The sequence below is a fragment of the Saccostrea echinata genome, unplaced genomic scaffold (genome assembly GCF_033153115.1).
Source record: "Saccostrea echinata isolate AGI-Se365-2 ecotype Australia unplaced genomic scaffold, CSIRO_AGI_Sech_v1 ptg000025l, whole genome shotgun sequence".
Lineage (NCBI taxonomy): Eukaryota > Metazoa > Mollusca > Bivalvia > Ostreida > Ostreidae > Saccostrea > Saccostrea echinata.
In genome coordinates, this window is record NW_026889774.1 from 7,648,718 (window position 1) to 7,667,124 (window position 18,407).

Genomic DNA, 18,407 nt, shown 5'->3' on the forward strand with positions numbered 1-18,407 from the left:
AAAACGACAAAAGCTAGAGTGCTGAAATTTTCAGTGATAATAGAGGACATGTCCTAGTTGTGCACCTCAGTTTTCAAATTTTCTGGAAGTGCCTAGTATGGAAGCTCGGTAGGGGTCGAAATTTAGGACATGAATCAGGAGTGAATTTTCGAGACATTTTTTATCATATCTTCAAAACTATGAATATTTTCTTAAAACATATTGAACAGAAATTGTGTACAATTACTAGATCTTTTATATGATATCAAGAAAGAAGGGCTGACTCATCACATTAGGGGCCAAAAGGGGCAAAAAGTCTGAAATCCGTAACTCTTTAACGATCAATATTTTGTTATACATTGCTAAAGCAAAAATGTTTAACTCAACAAATTACAACTATATATTATAATGAAAATCTCATATGTTACATAATTAGGGGTCATGAGGTGCCGAAATACTAAATCTTTGACGGTTTATATCTCGAAAGTGGGAAATATTTTGATAAGCAATATTGAATATAAGATGTTCACAATAATGTTCTGAACAATATGTATCCTTTCAATTTTTGCTAAACGTCTCCATTAAGGAGTTGAAGGGCCGGCCCCTAAATATTTCTTTTGCATATATCTCGGAAACGAAAAAGAATTTCTGAATAGTTGTTGAACAAAAAGTGTTCAAAATCATGAGAGCTTTAAGGTGATATCAAGAAAAAGGGACTTGCCCCTCAAAATAAGGGCTGATAGGGGCCGAAAGTCTTTCATGAATAACTCTTAAACGTTCAATATTTTGTAATACATTACTAAGGCAGAATAGATCATCTTCACACTCATTAAGTATATAACCTGTTGTTGGCATCATATGTTACGTTATAAGGGGACAATAGGGGCCAGAATGCTAAATCTTTGACGCTTCATATCTAGAAAGTGGGAAATATTTTGATAAGCAATATTGAATAAAAGATGCTCACAATAATGTTCTGAACAATATGTTACCTTTCAATTTTTGCTAAACGTTCCCATTAAGGAGTTGAAGGATCAGCCCCTATTATTTCTTTTGCAGATATCTCGGAAACGAAAAAGAATTTTAGAATAGTTGTTGAACAAAAAGTGTTCAAAATCATGAGAGCTGTAAGAAGATATCAAGAAAATAGGGCTGGCCCCTCAAAATAGGGGCCAAGACGGGCCGAAAGTCTTTAATCTATAATCTTTAATGATCAACATTTTGTTATAGATTACTGAAGCAAAATTGTTTGTCTTAACAATTTATTTATATCATTATATTTGAACTAAAGTCTCAGTCAAATTCTTATTTCATCTTATCAAAAATCGGACGGAAGACCTACTCGTTGCTCGCAACGAGATCGCATCTTATTAGGGTCTTCCGTCTCCAACGGAAGACCCTTCTATTATTGTATTGTTTCTTTTTCACTTTTATTATTATTATTCCACTTTTTCTTTACAATTTTTGTGCAGAAGATATCTCGCAAACGGTTCGATCGATTTTCATGAAATTTTCAGGGGTAATGCCTTTTGATCTGAAGATGATCCTTTTTTGTTCAAATCCTTAAAATTCACTTCCGGTCGGAAGTTATCGCCCTTTAATCGATTTTCGGATAACCATTTTGTCGACACAAAAACTAAGAAACTGCAAAAGCTAGAGTGCTGAAATTTTCAGCGATTATAGACGACATGTTGAAGTTTTGCACCTGGGTTTTCAAATTTTCCGGAAGTACCTAGTATGGAAGCTCGGTAGGGGTCGAAATCTAGGACATGAATCGGGAGTGAATTTTCAAGACATTTTTTATCATATCTCTAAAACTATGGAGATTTTCTAAAAACATATTGAATAGAAATTGTGTAGAATTACAAGATCTTTTATATGATATCAAAGAAAAAGGGCTGACTCATCACATTAGGGGCCGAGAGGGGCCGAAAGTCTTTAGTCAATAGCTCTTTAACGATCAAAATTTTGTAATGCATTACTGAAGCAAAAATGTTTATCTCAACAATTTACAACTATATATTATGATATTCACATCATATGTTACATAATTAGGGGCCATAAGGGGCCAGAATGCTAAATCTTTGACGCTTTATATCTCAAAAGTGGGAAATATTTTGATAAGCAATATTGAATAAAAGATGTTCCAAATAATGTTCTAAACAATATGCAACATTTCATTTTTTGCTAAACGTTCCCATTAAGGAATTGAAGGGCCGGCCCCTAAATACTTCCTTTGCAAATATCTCAGAAACGAAAAAGAATTTCTGAGTAGTTGTTGAACAAAAAGTGTTCAAAATCATGAGAGCTTTAAAGTGATATGAAGAAAAAGGGGCTGGCCCCTCAAAATAGGGGCTGAGAGAGGCCGAAAGTCTTTGAACAATAACTCTTTAACGATCAATATTTTGTAATGCATTACTGAAGCAAAAATGTTCATCTCAACAATTTACAACTATATATTATGATATTCACATCATATGTTACATAATTAGGGGCCATAAGGGGCCAGAATGCTAAATCTTTGACGCTTTATATCTCAAAAGTGGGAAATATTTTGATAAGCAATATTGAATAAAAGATGTTCCAAATAATGTTCTAAACAATATGCAACATTTCATTTATTGCTAAACGTCCCCATTAAGGAGTTGAAGGGCCGGCCCCTAAATACTTCCTTTGGATATATCTCGGAAACGAAAAAGAATTTCTGAAAAGTTGTTGAACAAAAAGTGTTCAAAATCATGAGAGCTTTAAAGTGATATGAAGAAAAAGGGGCTGGCCCCTCAAAATAGGGGCTGAGAGGGGCCGAAAGTATACAATCAATAACTCTTTAACGATCAATATTTTGTAATGCATTACTGAAGCAAAAATGTTCATCTCAACAATTTACAACTATATATTATGATATTCACATCATATGTTACATAATTAGGGGCCATAAGGGGCCAGAATGCTAAATCTTTGACGCTTTATATCTCAAAAGTGGGAAATATTTTGATAAGCAATATTGAATAAAAGATGTTCCAAATAATGTTCTAAACAATATGCAACCTTTAATTTTTTGCTAAACGTCCCCATTAAGGAGTTGAAGGGCCGGCCCCTAAATACTTCCTTTGGATATATCTCGGAAACGAAAAAGAATTTCTGAAAAGTTGTTGAACAAAAAGTGTTCAAAATCATGAGAGCTTTAAAGTGATATGAAGAAAAAGGGGCTGGCCCCTCAAAATAGGGGCTGAGAGGGGCCGAAAGTATACAATCAATAACTCTTTAACGATCAATATTTTGTAATGCATTACTGAAGCAAAAATGTTCATCTCAACAATTTACAACTATATATTATGATATTCACATCATATGTTACATAATTAGGGGCCAGAAGGGGCCAGAATGCTAAATCTTTGACGCTTTATATCTCAAAAGTGGGAAATATTTTGATAAGCAATATTGAATAAAAGATGTTCCAAATAATGTTCTTAACAATATGCAACATTTCATTTTTTGCTAAACGTCCCCATTAAGGAGTTGAAGGGCCGGCCCCTAAATACTTCCTTTGGATATATCTCGGAAACGAAAAAGAATTTCTGAAAAGTTGTTGAACAAAAAGTGTTCAAAATCATGAGAGCTTTAAAGTGATATGAAGAAAAAGGGGCTGGCCCCTCAAAATAGGGGCTGAGAGGGGCCGAAAGTCTTTGAACAATAACTCTTTAACGATCAATATTTTGTAATGCATTACTGAAGCAAAAATGTTCATCTCAACAATTTACAACTATATACTATGATATTCACATCATATGTTACATAATTAGGGGCCATAAGGGGCCAGAATGCTAAATCTTTGACGCTTTATATCTCAAAAGTGGGAAATACTTTGATAAGCAATATTGAATAAAAGATGTTCCAAATAATGTTCTAAACAATATGCAACCTTTCATTTTTTGCTAAACGTCCCCATTAAGGAGTTGAAGGGCCGGCCCCTAAATACTTCCTTTGGATATATCTCGGAAACGAAAAAGAATTTCTGAAAAGTTGTTGAACAAAAAGTGTTCAAAATCATGAGAGCTTTAAGGTGATATGAAGAAAAAGGGTCTGACCCATTAAATAAGGGGCTGAGAGGGGCCGAAAGTATACAATCAATAACTCTTTAATGATCAATATTTTTTAATATATTACTGAAGCGAAATAGTACATCTTCACACTATCTAAATAACATGATGTTGATATCATATATTACGCAGTAAGGGGTCTTTAGGGGGCCAGATTGCATAATCTTTGGCGCAATATATCTCGAAAAGGAAGAATATTTTGATAAACAGTATTGAACAAAAGACGATCAAAATAATATTCTGAACAATATGCACTCTTTCAATTTTTGCTAGACGTCTCCATTTAGGATTTGAAGGGCCAGCCCTTAATATTTCTTTTGCATATATCCCGAAAACAAAAAAGAATTTCTGACTAGTTGTTGAACAAAAAGTGTTTAAAATTATGAGAGCTGTAAGATAATATCAAGAAAAAGGGGCTGACCTCTCACATAAGGGGCCAAGAAGGGCCGAAAGTCTTTAATGTATTATGATCAATATTTTGTTAAACATTATTAAAGCAAAATTGTTCGTCTTAACAATTTATTTATATCATTATATCTGAACGAAAATCTCAGTCAAATTTTTATCTCATCTTATCAAAATCGGACGGAAGACCCACTCGTTGCTCGCAACGAGATCTCATCTAGTTTACTAATATATTTGCTTAATTTTATATGCATAAAACATAAGAAAAGATTTAAGAAACATTTATTCATATCCAAGACTATTTCAGAATATGCTGATGCTTTATAGCCCGATTTCAGTGGAAAATATCGTCTACCACCCTTATTTCAAGATCTGGAATTAGGGATATTTTACTATTTAGCACTGGAATTAAAATAATTAATTTAATCAATTACCATTGAACTGTTCTTTGTATTAAACAAAGATTTTATGGCCAAATTGTCATCAATATTGAATTAAATTGTAAAATTTAGGCGGGAATCGGGAGTTACCGTGCGTAGTTCTTTCTGCTATAAACCAATTTTGGGATCTATGGGTAAAAGAAAACAAAAATTTTGAAATTCATGACCTCTGACTTCCTAAAGCTTGAGAAGTTGGCCAAAACTAAACTATCAAAAAATATTTTCAAAAATCTTCATCACACCTAGATATCAAGCAGTTAAATTTGTTTGCATGATTATAATGAGTAATGAACCTTTACCAAAATTGTGAAATTCATGACCGCTGGGTTTAGGGTTCACACTAAGTTATTCATATATTGAAAATGCATTAAATTTGATTGAACATGCACATCTATCGGACAAACTGTTGCTTGATTTTAATAACTACGCAACCTTTTACCTTAATTGTGAAATTCATACCCCATGGGCATACCGTTCTGGCTCTAGGATGGCACTTAGTTGGTCATAGATTAAAAAATTAATACATGACTGCTATGTAAGCCTTCTCTTCTACTCATGGACATTGAACAAACTGTGTATACGAATACAACACTGAGTCGTCTACCAGAATTGTAAAGAAAAAATCGTAACCCTCGGGTCTATGGGTTAGGCCCCAGGGTGGAGCTAAATCGGTCATATTTTGAATATTACATACTGCATACTATATTACACCTTTGAAAATATCCTTTTTTTAAAGGACATCAAGTGGGCAAACAGTTGAAACAATAATGTGTGCATTTCCCATTACCAAATTTGCATTACACTTTACCAAAATCCTTACATATTTATTACCTGGGTCCAGCATTCAGGCCCCAGGGTGAGGCTAAATTGTCATTATATTAAAGATGTAAAACGCTTTTGAAATCTTCTTCACATCTTCTACACATGTAGTAGAAAAACTATCTATATAATTTAATTTAACTCTACCAAAATTGGTAAATCATGACCCCATGGGTCCACTGTTCAGGCCGAAGGTACGTTGGGCTTATCTGATTATGAAAGAGTTAGAGCGACTACACGAAAAATATGCTATGGTTCCAATTGACAATGCTGGTAACAATATCGTCTTTGTTTGTAAGGCTCACTATCATAATTGTATTTTGGAAGAACTTGGTTTTAATTCTACGTCTGGAAATCCTATATATACTCACAGTTCATTTTCCAAAGAAGAAATTCTTCAAAATCATATCTCAGTGTATAATACCTTTAATATACCAGTCAACCGAGGTGAGTTCGATCTACCCTACCTGTACTGGAATCCTACACTTCGTAAAAATCCTTGCAAACAAAGATACATTGCTGGGTCCAGCAAATGCTCTAACAAGCCCTTATCATTACCCCTTACCAAAATATATACTGTTGTAAAGAAACTTCAGACATACTGTGCTACAGCATATTCTAGAAGTGGTGTAAATCAGATGCGGATCCTCAAAAACTCGAAAGAACTTTTAGAAACTTTTAAAATCACCAAATTTGACAAAAGTCAATAACATCAAAACTTACAACTTTTTCTACACTTTAAACAACAATTCCTCACAATAAATTAAAATCTAGGCTTTTTGATATCATAGACAATTGCTTCTTAAATAAAAACGGAACTCAGAAATTTTCACATCTTGTGATTGTTCCTCAAAAAAATTTACATGTACTTCGTTAAGAACCACTCTGATTGTACACATAAGTATACTCTGAAGTTGATATTAAAAGGATGCTGGAGTTCTTCATTAACAACATTTATGTAGTCATCGGAGACCAGGTTTTCCAATAAACTATTTGAATTTCGAAGGCACTAATTGCGCTCCTTTATTAGCTTACCTGCTTTTGTATTCCTATGAAGGAGAATTTATTAAAAAAAAACTTCTACACTAGAAGAAGAAAACATTAGCTGTGGCCTTCAATTCGACATTTGGATAGATCGACGATGTTTTATTAATTAACAATAGTTATTTCCATTCGTATGTCGACTCGATATATCCTTGTGAACTTGAAATAAAAGACAATACAGAGTCCGCCACATCTGTTTCATATTTAGATATTTTACTGACTATAGACGATAAAGGCCAATTAAAAACTAAATTGTTTGACAAACGAGATGTCTAATATATTTAGCTTTTCCATAGTCAACTTTCCTTATTTATATAGTAATATTCCACTATCACCTTCTTATGGTATTTATGTCTCCCATCTTATTCGCTACTCATGAGCTTGCTCTGAGTACGAAAAATTTTTAAATCGAGGTAGACTACTCACTAATAAGTTGATGTTACAGGGATTTCAACTGCCTAAAAATGTCAGCATTTCGTAAATTTTATGGTCGTTATAATGACCTTATTAGCAAACATAACCTATCATTGGGTCGTATTTTGGCTGATTTGTTTTATACCAATTGTTAGGTCTTTGTTTTTGTACTGAATTGACTACGGATAATTCTGTCTACTTGAAACCATACATAGGGCTCACGGCGGGTGTGACCGGTCAACAAGGGATGCTTACTCCTCCTAGACACCTGATTACACACCTGGAATTTCCAGGGGTCCTTGTTTTATGCCCTCTTCACATATTTATGGATTTTTTTTTTAGATCGATCATTGATCGTTATCTTTACCTTTTACATGAAATATGAAGATAACAAACAGTAGTCAGTCTCGAAAGTCCAATGAAACGATAAAAATTTGGAACAGAGCAAACACGGACCTCAAAATGCAGGTGCCAGGGAGGAGTGAGCATCCCTTGCCGACCGGTCACACCTGTCGTTTGCTCCTTGTCATGATCGGAAAAATCCGTATACAGTTCAGTGTATAAATAATGGCCTAACAAATACTTAGTGGTATGAAAAACGTCTGTCAGCATTTGACTCAATGATAGTTGTATGTGCTGGGCATTGTATCGACCGTAAAACTTGCAAAAAGATGACTTCAAACGAGACTGTTGATATCCTTGTTTGATCAACTTGTTTGTCAATAGCTTGCCTCGTTTTAGAAATTGATCATACGTAGAGCATACTCTTGCGTATCGAATCAAATGAGAGATATAAACCCCATATGCAGGTGATAAGGGTATATTGCTACATAAGTAAGGGAAGATGACGATTGAAAAGTTGAAGTTATCACGTTTATCATAAAGCTTTGTTGGTCGGTTACAATTAACGTCTTTTTCTAGTAAAATATCTAAATTTGAAACAGATGTGTCACACTCTGTGGTATCTTTATCAAACCATATGATTTATAACAGTTAAATCAGTTGTAGGCTTAAAATAATCTATGATGTATGGGAACTTTTCCCTGCTTTGTCTATTTTTGTTAAGCTACATTTATTATCAATGCCTAAACATTGATTAGGCTTTTAAATATGAGATCTTCTTTGCCAATGTGTTTTATTTATTCAGTGAAAATTTCTTTAAAATTGCATTGTATTGTATTATATTAGGGTTTCTCCTCTTTAGAACTGAGTGTAAAGTTTTCGGTTTCTATAGTTAAGAATCATTTTATTGGAAAATAAATTCATTTGATACTGACAATTTCCTCTTCCTTGCTCCTTTTTTTTTAATAATAACAAAAACCTGGCCTTTCCTGACCCTGTTTGATATATGAAAATTTTTGTAAAGTTTGGTTGAATATTTTCTTCAGAAATTGTTTAACTAAGGAAGATTTTATCCACTAGAAGGAAGAAAATTCATAATAAATAAAACAGTATGTAGAAGACTCCCTGAGATTTCCTGGTTATATTAATGACCATTACAATAAAAAACGTGTACTGAAATATTTCGTTTCCTTATGCAAATATATTTTTGTGTAACATGCACTTTATACTTGAATATATTTTGCTAGTGTCCTCAATTATACATTTTTGTGTTCACTGAAAAATTATAAGAAAATTCAATCTGTAAACATTTACTGTAGAAGTACTTTTTTCAGCCTGGTATTAATTTACGCTATGTATGCGTTTACAAATTTTCTAAAATGAAATCCACTAACCTTGTTTAGATTTCTTTAGGTCACAACTAGGGTTATTTGTTATAAAATGCATGATTAGATGATAATTTTCTTGTCAAAAAATGTTTATTTTCGTTGTCATAATTACAGGAATTACCATTTTACACCAAAGAAATTGTCGCGTTTTGTATAATAAACATTTTTTCGAATGATATAATATTTTGGTCAAGTTCTTTTATCTTAAATTTTAATCTTAATTTCTCATAGCAATTTTTTTTATCCAGTTTAAGCTTCAGTTCACAGATTCGGAAAGAGATCTAGACTGTTAGTAGCTTGGTCAAGACCATTCTAGTCGAAGACCTTTCTTATATTACTGACAAACGTCATCAAGCTATTATTTTTTTTGTGTGCAGCATCATTTATTAGAGCAAGTGAATAACTGTTATTTGGACCAAAATTAGTTTAAATGTTTGAATACATGATACATGATCTACGAATCTCGTCAGTATTTAAAGGGATGAGAAGATTTACTTAGCAATATTCTTTACAATTTCGAAATGAGATTAATTGATTGACTTATTGTGTATCGTTTATTTCGATAGATAAGCACTCCAGAAAACAATGTTAAATAACGTATAGGACACAGGAAAAACAATTCGTGACACTCTGTCGACACGACGAGCTCTTTCCATAAAATAATCTTGATCATTTTCTTTTCCGCTGATGTCACCCTTTTTCTCTTTCTTCTCTCTTTTCTGAAAAAAAAATAATTTCATCATGATTAATTACGAAGTCAATTATCTTGCGTATTTTGAAATTTTATTTTAGGGGTTCTAGCCGAATGAGAAGTAGTTTTGCGGACACGCATCTGTTTCCTTGAATGTTAACAAGTTCGCTATAATAGATAATTATCATATCTTTATAAAAATTATATTTGTTCATATAATACGTTGAGCTTAGTCATAACAAGCATTTAAATTTATATGATTGATTAAAGTAAATAAACCATTCTTAATTATCATTATGTAAAATCAATACATTCAAAGAAAAAAAAATTAAGGTATCGGTAACTACCTTGACTTGTTTGTGATGCTTTCTTGTTTGTATGTTTACGTAAGCATATTCGAGAAGCGCTGCAAAAACAAACACCAATCCAAAGGCCATCCAGACGTCTATAGCCTTTATATAGGAAACGCGTGGAAGATAGTTCCGGACACCTGCACTTTGCGTTGTCATGGTAAGCACACAAATGACACCGAGCGAGACTCTCGCGGGAACAGCATCCACGTGAATCCAAAATGAGATCCAAGACAGAGTGACGATAAGAATGCTCGGAATGAATACTTGTGACATGTAATATCCCAGGTTTCGTCGGAGATGCAGTTTAGCCTCAAGACCAGAGAATTCAACATCTGAAAAATAAAGATTTCAAAAAGGCATCATGAAGAGAATGCATGATGCATATTGATGGGGGCAATATTTTTCAGGGTTTTATTTTAAATACATGAACAATTAAGTCTTCATCTGTAAGCATGTCAAGCGAAGGAAAACACAATTTTCACACAAATAATAGTAATTGTACATTCCTTCTCAAATCCTCTTTCTTAAGAAAACAAAGTAAACCCTCCTTTGATATAACTTTATCCTCTCAGCCAAAACTGATTTTTCAAATGTAATGAAAATTTGAAAGTTAAAGCTACAATTGATTTTTTTTTCTTCTGAAAAGTTCGTTTGTAACTTTTATACTATAAAATGATGAGCACATTATGTTATTAATGATACGCCCTGTTTTCTGTTGTGCATCGTCTTCTTACTCTTACTGTAAATTAAAGACATTTGTAGTGTAGTGTTAAGTTCTGCCTTTGATCGAAAAGTACTGTAGATTGGCAAATGATCACGATGGTTTTAATTTCTCTATGTTCGCGATTTATCATTTTTCCGCGAAATAAAACCCATCATGAATGTTATTATTAGTTTTTAAAAACGTTTAAATGCGTATACAAAATTTAAATTAATTCTTGCAGCGTGAAATTAAAACCATCGCGATTGGTACTTTTTGGGAAATCGTGAAATTTTAACACCGTAGAATTAAAACGACGTACAGTACTTAATTCATGATTAGGCAGAATATTCCCTAAATTACAATCGCTCCACAATGTTCTTACACTCTCTCAAAAAAAATTCATATTTTCCATCAATTTCTTAATCAAATTAAGAATCATTAAACCCCCTAAAACCCCCTACACATAAATAGAGTCAAAACTCGTTATTTCGACCTCGATAAGACTTGAAAAAACCCCGAGATATCTGAGGATTCGAGATATCGAGGCTAAAATACTAAAATAAAAACTGGTTGAACTGGTTTTGAACCATGGCATCAAAAAAGAAAATCACAAACCATTAATCAATTACGTTATCTTAGTGCTTATTAAAAAAACCTCAAAAACAAATAATCATCTCGTCTAAGATGTGATTACTTACATGAAGATGAAGAACATTAGTTTATGATGTGTCCTTCATATAACACACAAATAAATACAGTTGTGAACTTTAAAAAAAATCGAAAGAACTTGAAAAATCATAGAGGCTAAGGATTCTTTTACATAGGGTTCTTTATTTTCATTTGAAATGAATTACATAACAAGTTTGTCAGATCAGAAAACGTTATGAGTACGTATAATCCTGATAGATGTTGCTTCGGTGTACATGTATGTCATTGATAAAAATACGCATCGGCTCATATTCATCTCTCTCTCTCTCTCTCTCTCTCTCTCTCTCTCTCTCTCTCTCTCTCTCTCTCTCTCTGTGTATGTGTGTATTTTCAAGTGCACGTTTTGTGACCTGTATATTTTCATTCATTCTATTGTATATGCATGCTCTACGTACGAACAATTTCTGAGACGAGCCAAGCTATTGACAAACAAGTTGATGAAACAAGGATATCAACAGTCTCGTTTGAAGTCAACATTTTGCATGTTATACAATGATCTTGTTTGCAAATACAATCTATCATTAAGTCGAAAGCTGTCTGACGTTTTTCATATTAATTGTTAGGCCATTTTTTACACACTGAATTGTTTACGGATTTTTCCGTTTGCCCGATCATGGCAAGGAAAACACGGCGGGTGACAGGTCGAAATGAGATGCTTACACCTCCATTATATTGCACCTGATCCCACCTCTGATGCCTTTAAAGGCCCGTGTTTGCTCTGCTTGTTCCTGATTTGTATTGTTTCAATGGACGTTTGACCTTGATTACTGTTCGTTATCTCCATATTCCATGCATATCTTTACTTTTTTGTATATAGAGGGTACCCACAGGCACTCCCTGGAGTCCAATCCATTCAGATTTTCTGAATAAATATTGTATAAAATATAAATTTTATAACATTACAACAATTCCAAGGTAACGTCAATACATGTTTCAGAAAGATATTTACAGAATACTATAATTCCAAATGCAATGAACTATATACCGTATGTGATATAAATTTATGCAATACGGTACATACTAGATGGATTGACGATGGAGTACTTGATTGTTTCTACTGGCTTGTGTTGATAAAACTGTGGTAAAGTGTATTCATCATCTGTTGATTGAATTATGACAGCATTCTTCGGTTCCCACATCAAATGCACATTTTCAATAGAATATCCATCTACAAATTAATATGATTTGTTATCATGTCTAATTATACTTCTTTAAAACCAAAACACAGGTAGAATAGTATATAGACTTTTTTCAAATTATAAAACTTTCGATCTTTTCATCGCTTGTTTGATTTCAAACGGTCAAAAAGATATTTTGAAAAAGAAATCAGGTGGAATAAATTAATACATTCCTTTCACGAACGAATCACAAAGTTACGTATTGCATATCAAGCCTTTTTTGCATACTTTTGAGTAAAAAAATTAATCTCTTTAAATATGTTTTTATTAAAATTCATATTTTATACGATATCGTATTTTTCACAATCTAATTTAGAATAATGAACATTTTTTGTTTTTATTACTACTGTAACAGTACTTACAACTTTCTGCGAGAATGGAGCATATTTGGTCGTCCATAGGGTAAAATCTCAGATCCATGGTGCAGGAAAGTGTTAATGATATTCTATAGAAAAAAGAGACGAATACTCTATTGACAAATAAGTTGATCACACAATATTAGGAATAATCTCTTTTAAAGAATTCTATGGTCAATACAATGACCTTATAATATCTAAAATTCTGGACAGGCGGCGCAACACTTTGTCTAGTTCTTCTCGCATCCTCAGTCTTGGAAGACGGAACCTTTAACAAGTTTCTGAGTTCAGTATGATCTTTATTCTGGACTTTGAGAGAAAAAGTTAGATTTTTTTGAAATTGGACTAGTTTTCTGACCTTTTTGTATTATATAACTATCGAGTAAATGTAAAATAACTGTTTGGAAAAGATTTTTTAATCTCACGACTCGTTACTTTGACTGTCCTGGAATTCTTTAATGATACATCTTTAATGTAGTTAAATCACCGTTGAGCACTATGAGTATGATTATTTTTGCAGTAAACAATCAATAATATTTTTAAACAAACTTCGTGAGTTCAGTGATAGTTCAGATATAGTTTTGATCATGGCGATAACGCAAAATGAACTTGTGTGAGATCTGCTCTGAAGAATTATCAATATCTGATTCTCACGTATGTTTTATGGTTCATATATATGTATATGCATGTATAGTTTTCTGATAAAGATAAACAAAATGTTTCTAACTTTTAATGTCTTTTTAGTCTTCTTGTCATATAGATAGACTTACTTTTAAAAAATATGTCAAGAAATTTTATACGATTAACCGGTTAATCGGTCGGAACAGAAATTTTATACGATTAACCGGTTAATCGGTCGGAACGTCTTGCAGTTAGTTAAACGATTAGCAATTCTGTATTCGATTGCTCCCAAGTAAAAAATTGCTTTGAAATATCGAAAATAAATTGAAATCAAACCTGATGCTGTATCTAACACGACCGTCATTATGTATATGAAGAAGTTTATTTGGAACAGTGATTGCGTGTAAAGTACCACTTTTTTCGTTTCTGAAAAAAGTATCGGGAAGCCAGACATCGCCCATCCGTCTCTGGTCCAGTTCCAACAAGCTGATATTGCTGAGATGAGAAAAATTTAGGCGCGGATCTATCCAGGTTTGACGAAGAATGGCGTTGAGGGTGAAATCCTGTTATAATAAATGTTTGCTTGACATTTGTAAAATATGTATTTGAAATTATATTATTATAAGTGTACATCAACGTTTACAATATTTTCATTACCTGTGACAAACACATTTCGCGATTATCATTGAGTATCCAAAAAAAAAAAAAAAAAAAAAAAAAAAATCGGACTGACAAATGAAAATACGGAAGCCCGTTGAGGCCAGTTCAGAGAAAGAAATATTTTTTTATTGCGTTTAAACGCAATAAGTATTGCGTTAAAACGCAAAAGATTGCGTTTAATCGCAATAATCATTGCGTTTAAACGCAAAACACTTTGCGTTTAATCGCAAAAGATTGCGATTAAACGCAATCTTTTGCATTTAAACGCAATAACTTTGCGATTAAACGCAATAGTTTTTGCGTTTAAACGCAATGATATTTTTGCGATTAAACGCAATGATTTTGCGATTAAACGCAAAAGTTTTTGCGTTTAAACGCAATAATATTGCGATTTAACGCAATACTTTTGCGATTAAACGCAATACTTTTGCGATTAAACGCAATAATTTTGCAATTTAATGCAATAATTTTTGCGTTTAAACGCAATATATTTGCGTATAAACGCAATTATCTTTTAGTTCAAAGGCAATAATCTTTGTGTTTAAAGGCAGTCATTTGTATCAAACCTTGCAGAGTACGAGGGGTGATCAAAAAGTTCGCGAACTAAATGAATTACTCCCTTAAAAGAAATGAAATGAGGTTTCAGTGTTTATTATTTTTTAAAGTGGTCCTCTCCGATTTTAATGCACATCTGCCATTGTTCTGCCCATGCGCGAATCACGTGATCCAGGCGGTCACGTGAAATGCTCCGTAGCGGTCTGTTCACAGAAGCTAAAAAAATTTCCGAGTCTCATATTTTTTACCATGCAAGTTATTTTTTATTATGAGAACAGTCCATCTGTCAGAAATTGCTAAATCTCGGCGATAGGACAGGTGGATAAGGATATCCCTTCCCTGAATTAACATGGTGACCATCACAACCCGAGTCCTCTGTCTTAGGAGCGTCGTTTATCCAATGTGGATAAAGTATGGGTGCCTTCTCTTTATCATATCTCATATGTTTAAAGTCTAAAGTAAACGATATTTTAGGGATTTAATAATTATATTATTGTTAAGAAATTCAACTATTTTTCCAATTGTAACTTGGCGATGTTTCCTAACAAATTGCTCAACTATGGACACATCTTTTCCCCGACTTGCTTTCGCTGGGCAACAGAACAAACATTCTTTTTAACCATCTCCCTGCCTTCACTAAAATAATCAATCTAATTAATGATTGAACATCTGGTAGGTCTATCGTTTTCATAAACCTTGTACAAATTATCATATTCTACTGCAAAGGAATTTCCAAGATATAACGTTAAACTTTACAGCTTTTCGTTTCTCGAGTAGGACTGAGTCAACCATTTTTTGTCACAAGTCACCTACATATTGACGACATTTTCACTTTGTGACGTCACAAACACGGAGCAAAACATTATTTAACATCTGTTATTGATAGAACATGTGTATGACTATACGTGTACCAAATTTCATGCTGATCTGAATTGTGGTTTTGTAAATATTGAGATAGTTCGCGAACTTTTTGATCACCCCTCGTACAGTGGACCCACGCATTCTTATATCTTTTATTTCTTTCTCTTTCTACTTATGAGGAAATTGCGTATTGTTTAGCTTTATAGAATCAGAATTCTCCGAGCAAACCCTCTCTGAAAGGATAAATCACTGATAAGAATTTATAGAGGAGAAAAAAAATGTCGGGTTGTAAAATCAAAGGCAACCTAAAAAGGAGACATGTCTTAAGCTTATTATTCTCTACGTTCTTAATGAAGTTTTGGTCAGTAACTCTCTTTAAAAAACTGTCCCCTATGTTGCGGTCACAAGTTAAACCCATGTATTAAGGGATTTTTGGAAAGGAGTGAGGAAATGTTGGAATTACGTACAACATGATGAAGTATTTAGACTTTAATGTACATTCATAACCCTTCCTATGGTTGCATACAGTAAACACAAGAACATATTGATGGATTTACATGAGATCAAAATCAAATGAAAACAGATTGATCGATGTGCACTACATGTATCAAATTGACAATTTTTAGACAAATTTATCACTTTTGACTCAAAGATAAACAGATAAAATTTTTAACTTTTGAAGAAATGACGCTTTTTACAGTTTATATAGGTGAATTACACATACAGCCATATACATGTATTTAGCAAAACAAATCACTTACCATCGATATTTCATTTATGGAGTCGATACTTATAACAGAAAGCTGGACATTTACCCCGGTAGCCTCATCTATTTAAAAACAAGATATTTAGTTATTGTAACATTCAGTTATTGATATCCCTAGCAAAAAAGAAATGTCTTTAATTCTTGACATTGTGTTTATTAAATACTTTTGCAAATTGATTTTGAACTCAAACTTTATAAGTATGCGGTTTTCTTCTTAAAATTTAGTTTATATGATGTTTTGAAATTTGTCAGACTTTTGAAGTGACTTAATTTAAGTTCAACTATAGTTAAAAAGCGAACTAAAGGTACTCGAAACATTTACTGATAAAATTAGTGAGCGTAAGACGAGATCCTACTTGATAAAATGCACATACGAGGGTCATTCAAAAAAAATACGTAGACAATATCGCTAATCATGATATACATGTATAATATTTCTGCAAGATTTATGAAAACACATTTTCAAGTGCAAAACATTTATTTTGTCGATGTAGTTATATAAGTACTTCTCTCAAAATCAGGCGAGATTCTGGGATCATATTCTGTGGTGTTCAGCAGAGTATTTAAGATGTCTCTCCTGAAATGCAATTTAAGTGATAAATTTTTAGAGATCGATGACACTTAAAAAATGTCATTTAGGATAAAGTTTTGGTTTTATTTTGTAAAATGGGACCTCATAATGCAGTTACATTTATTGGAAAAAAAAATTTTCGAAAGAAGTTTTGTACTTCAAGTCAATTTCTTTTAGCGGATATGCACTCAGCATGTTTGAAATTTCCAAAAGAAAAAAAAGCGTGGTGTTTGTGCACTTACACTTCAACGAATACATGTATATATATATATATATATATATATATATATATATATATATATATATATATATATATATATATATATATTCTCAGTTGCAGCACATGTGTAAATACACATAATGAGAGAAATAAATACTCTTGTATTTCCTTAATTCCTTCAACATTTTTAGATTAAGTTGAAATATTTCACAATCCTTTAAATAATCTTATTTAATATTTCTCATTAAATGACAAGTAATTCAAAATTCATTAAAAAAGCATACACAAATCTAAACATATTGAAATATAAATAATCTGCAAATTTAATCTCTTCCGTCAGTTTCTTGTTACCATCATTATCAAGACTGACATACCTCATGCTTTAAGCTGTGATAAATAGCAAAACAGAGAAAGATATATATTTAGAATCTAATGATGATAAGTGCTTCCTTTATTAATGGCAGATAAAACAACAAACTACATACACTTCTTACTGCAAGCTGTTCGTGTATCACATTGCCCTATAGCGTTCTTTAACAATTTCTATTATACATGTATGCCTACATTGAGTCTTTTCCAGATTGAGTGACAATTGAATCATAGTGAATTCACATTCGACTTGTATTGGGAGAAGTCCAGAAATCCACAAACCTCACCATCAGATGAAGTAATATGAATGAGAAAATATTACTTAAAATATCTACATTCCATTTCACACTCATTAGCAAACATGTTTCTGTGAAGAAAGTAATAGATCATGTACTGTACTGACCATTCACTTACCTTTTCATTTGTTGACTACAAACCAAATTGACCAACAAAAAAATAATCCAAATAGAAATAAACTCTTTCTTCATTGCTTCCATTATGAAAGTTAAGACTGAGAAGGAAGTGGGCGCGTAATATTAGGGGATTTAAAGAGCTCCCGGTAAGCTGTCAGTAGGAAGGTAAAATGGCCAAAGAATGTAATTAAAAGCTAGAAAACGAATCTATAAAGATATAAAATCAAGGAAATATTCACAACATACAAAAAATCCGATTATTTGTATCAGTGATTAAAATTAAAAAAAAAAAAACACTTTAAATTATCATTTGAACAGCGAGTACAAAATTAAAAATCTTTGAATGTTTCCACTTGTGTCACTCATGCCCATTTCCTGTAAGCAGAATATAGGACTTTCTGTCGTTTTGAGATCTCATACAAAAGCTCAAACGTAATGTGGGTACCTTTTC

The 18,407-nt window shown here is 32.6% G+C and overlaps 1 protein-coding gene across 1 annotated transcript; it reads right to left on the reverse strand.

Moving 5' to 3' along the window:
- Positions 1-9,466: 9,466 nt before the first annotated feature.
- LOC133191932 (glycine receptor subunit alphaZ1-like) lies at positions 9,467-18,052 on the reverse strand. Its single transcript, XM_061327699.1, has 8 exons — positions 17,958-18,052; positions 16,890-16,960; positions 16,379-16,446; positions 13,878-14,104; positions 12,927-13,009; positions 12,408-12,554; positions 9,970-10,307; positions 9,467-9,650 (listed from the first exon to the last, which is right to left on the reverse strand). Exons 1-8 carry the CDS (start codon positions 18,038-18,040, stop codon positions 9,486-9,488), a joined length of 1,182 nt encoding a protein of 393 aa, XP_061183683.1. The 5' UTR covers positions 18,041-18,052; the 3' UTR covers positions 9,467-9,485.
- Positions 18,053-18,407: the final 355 nt, after the last annotated feature.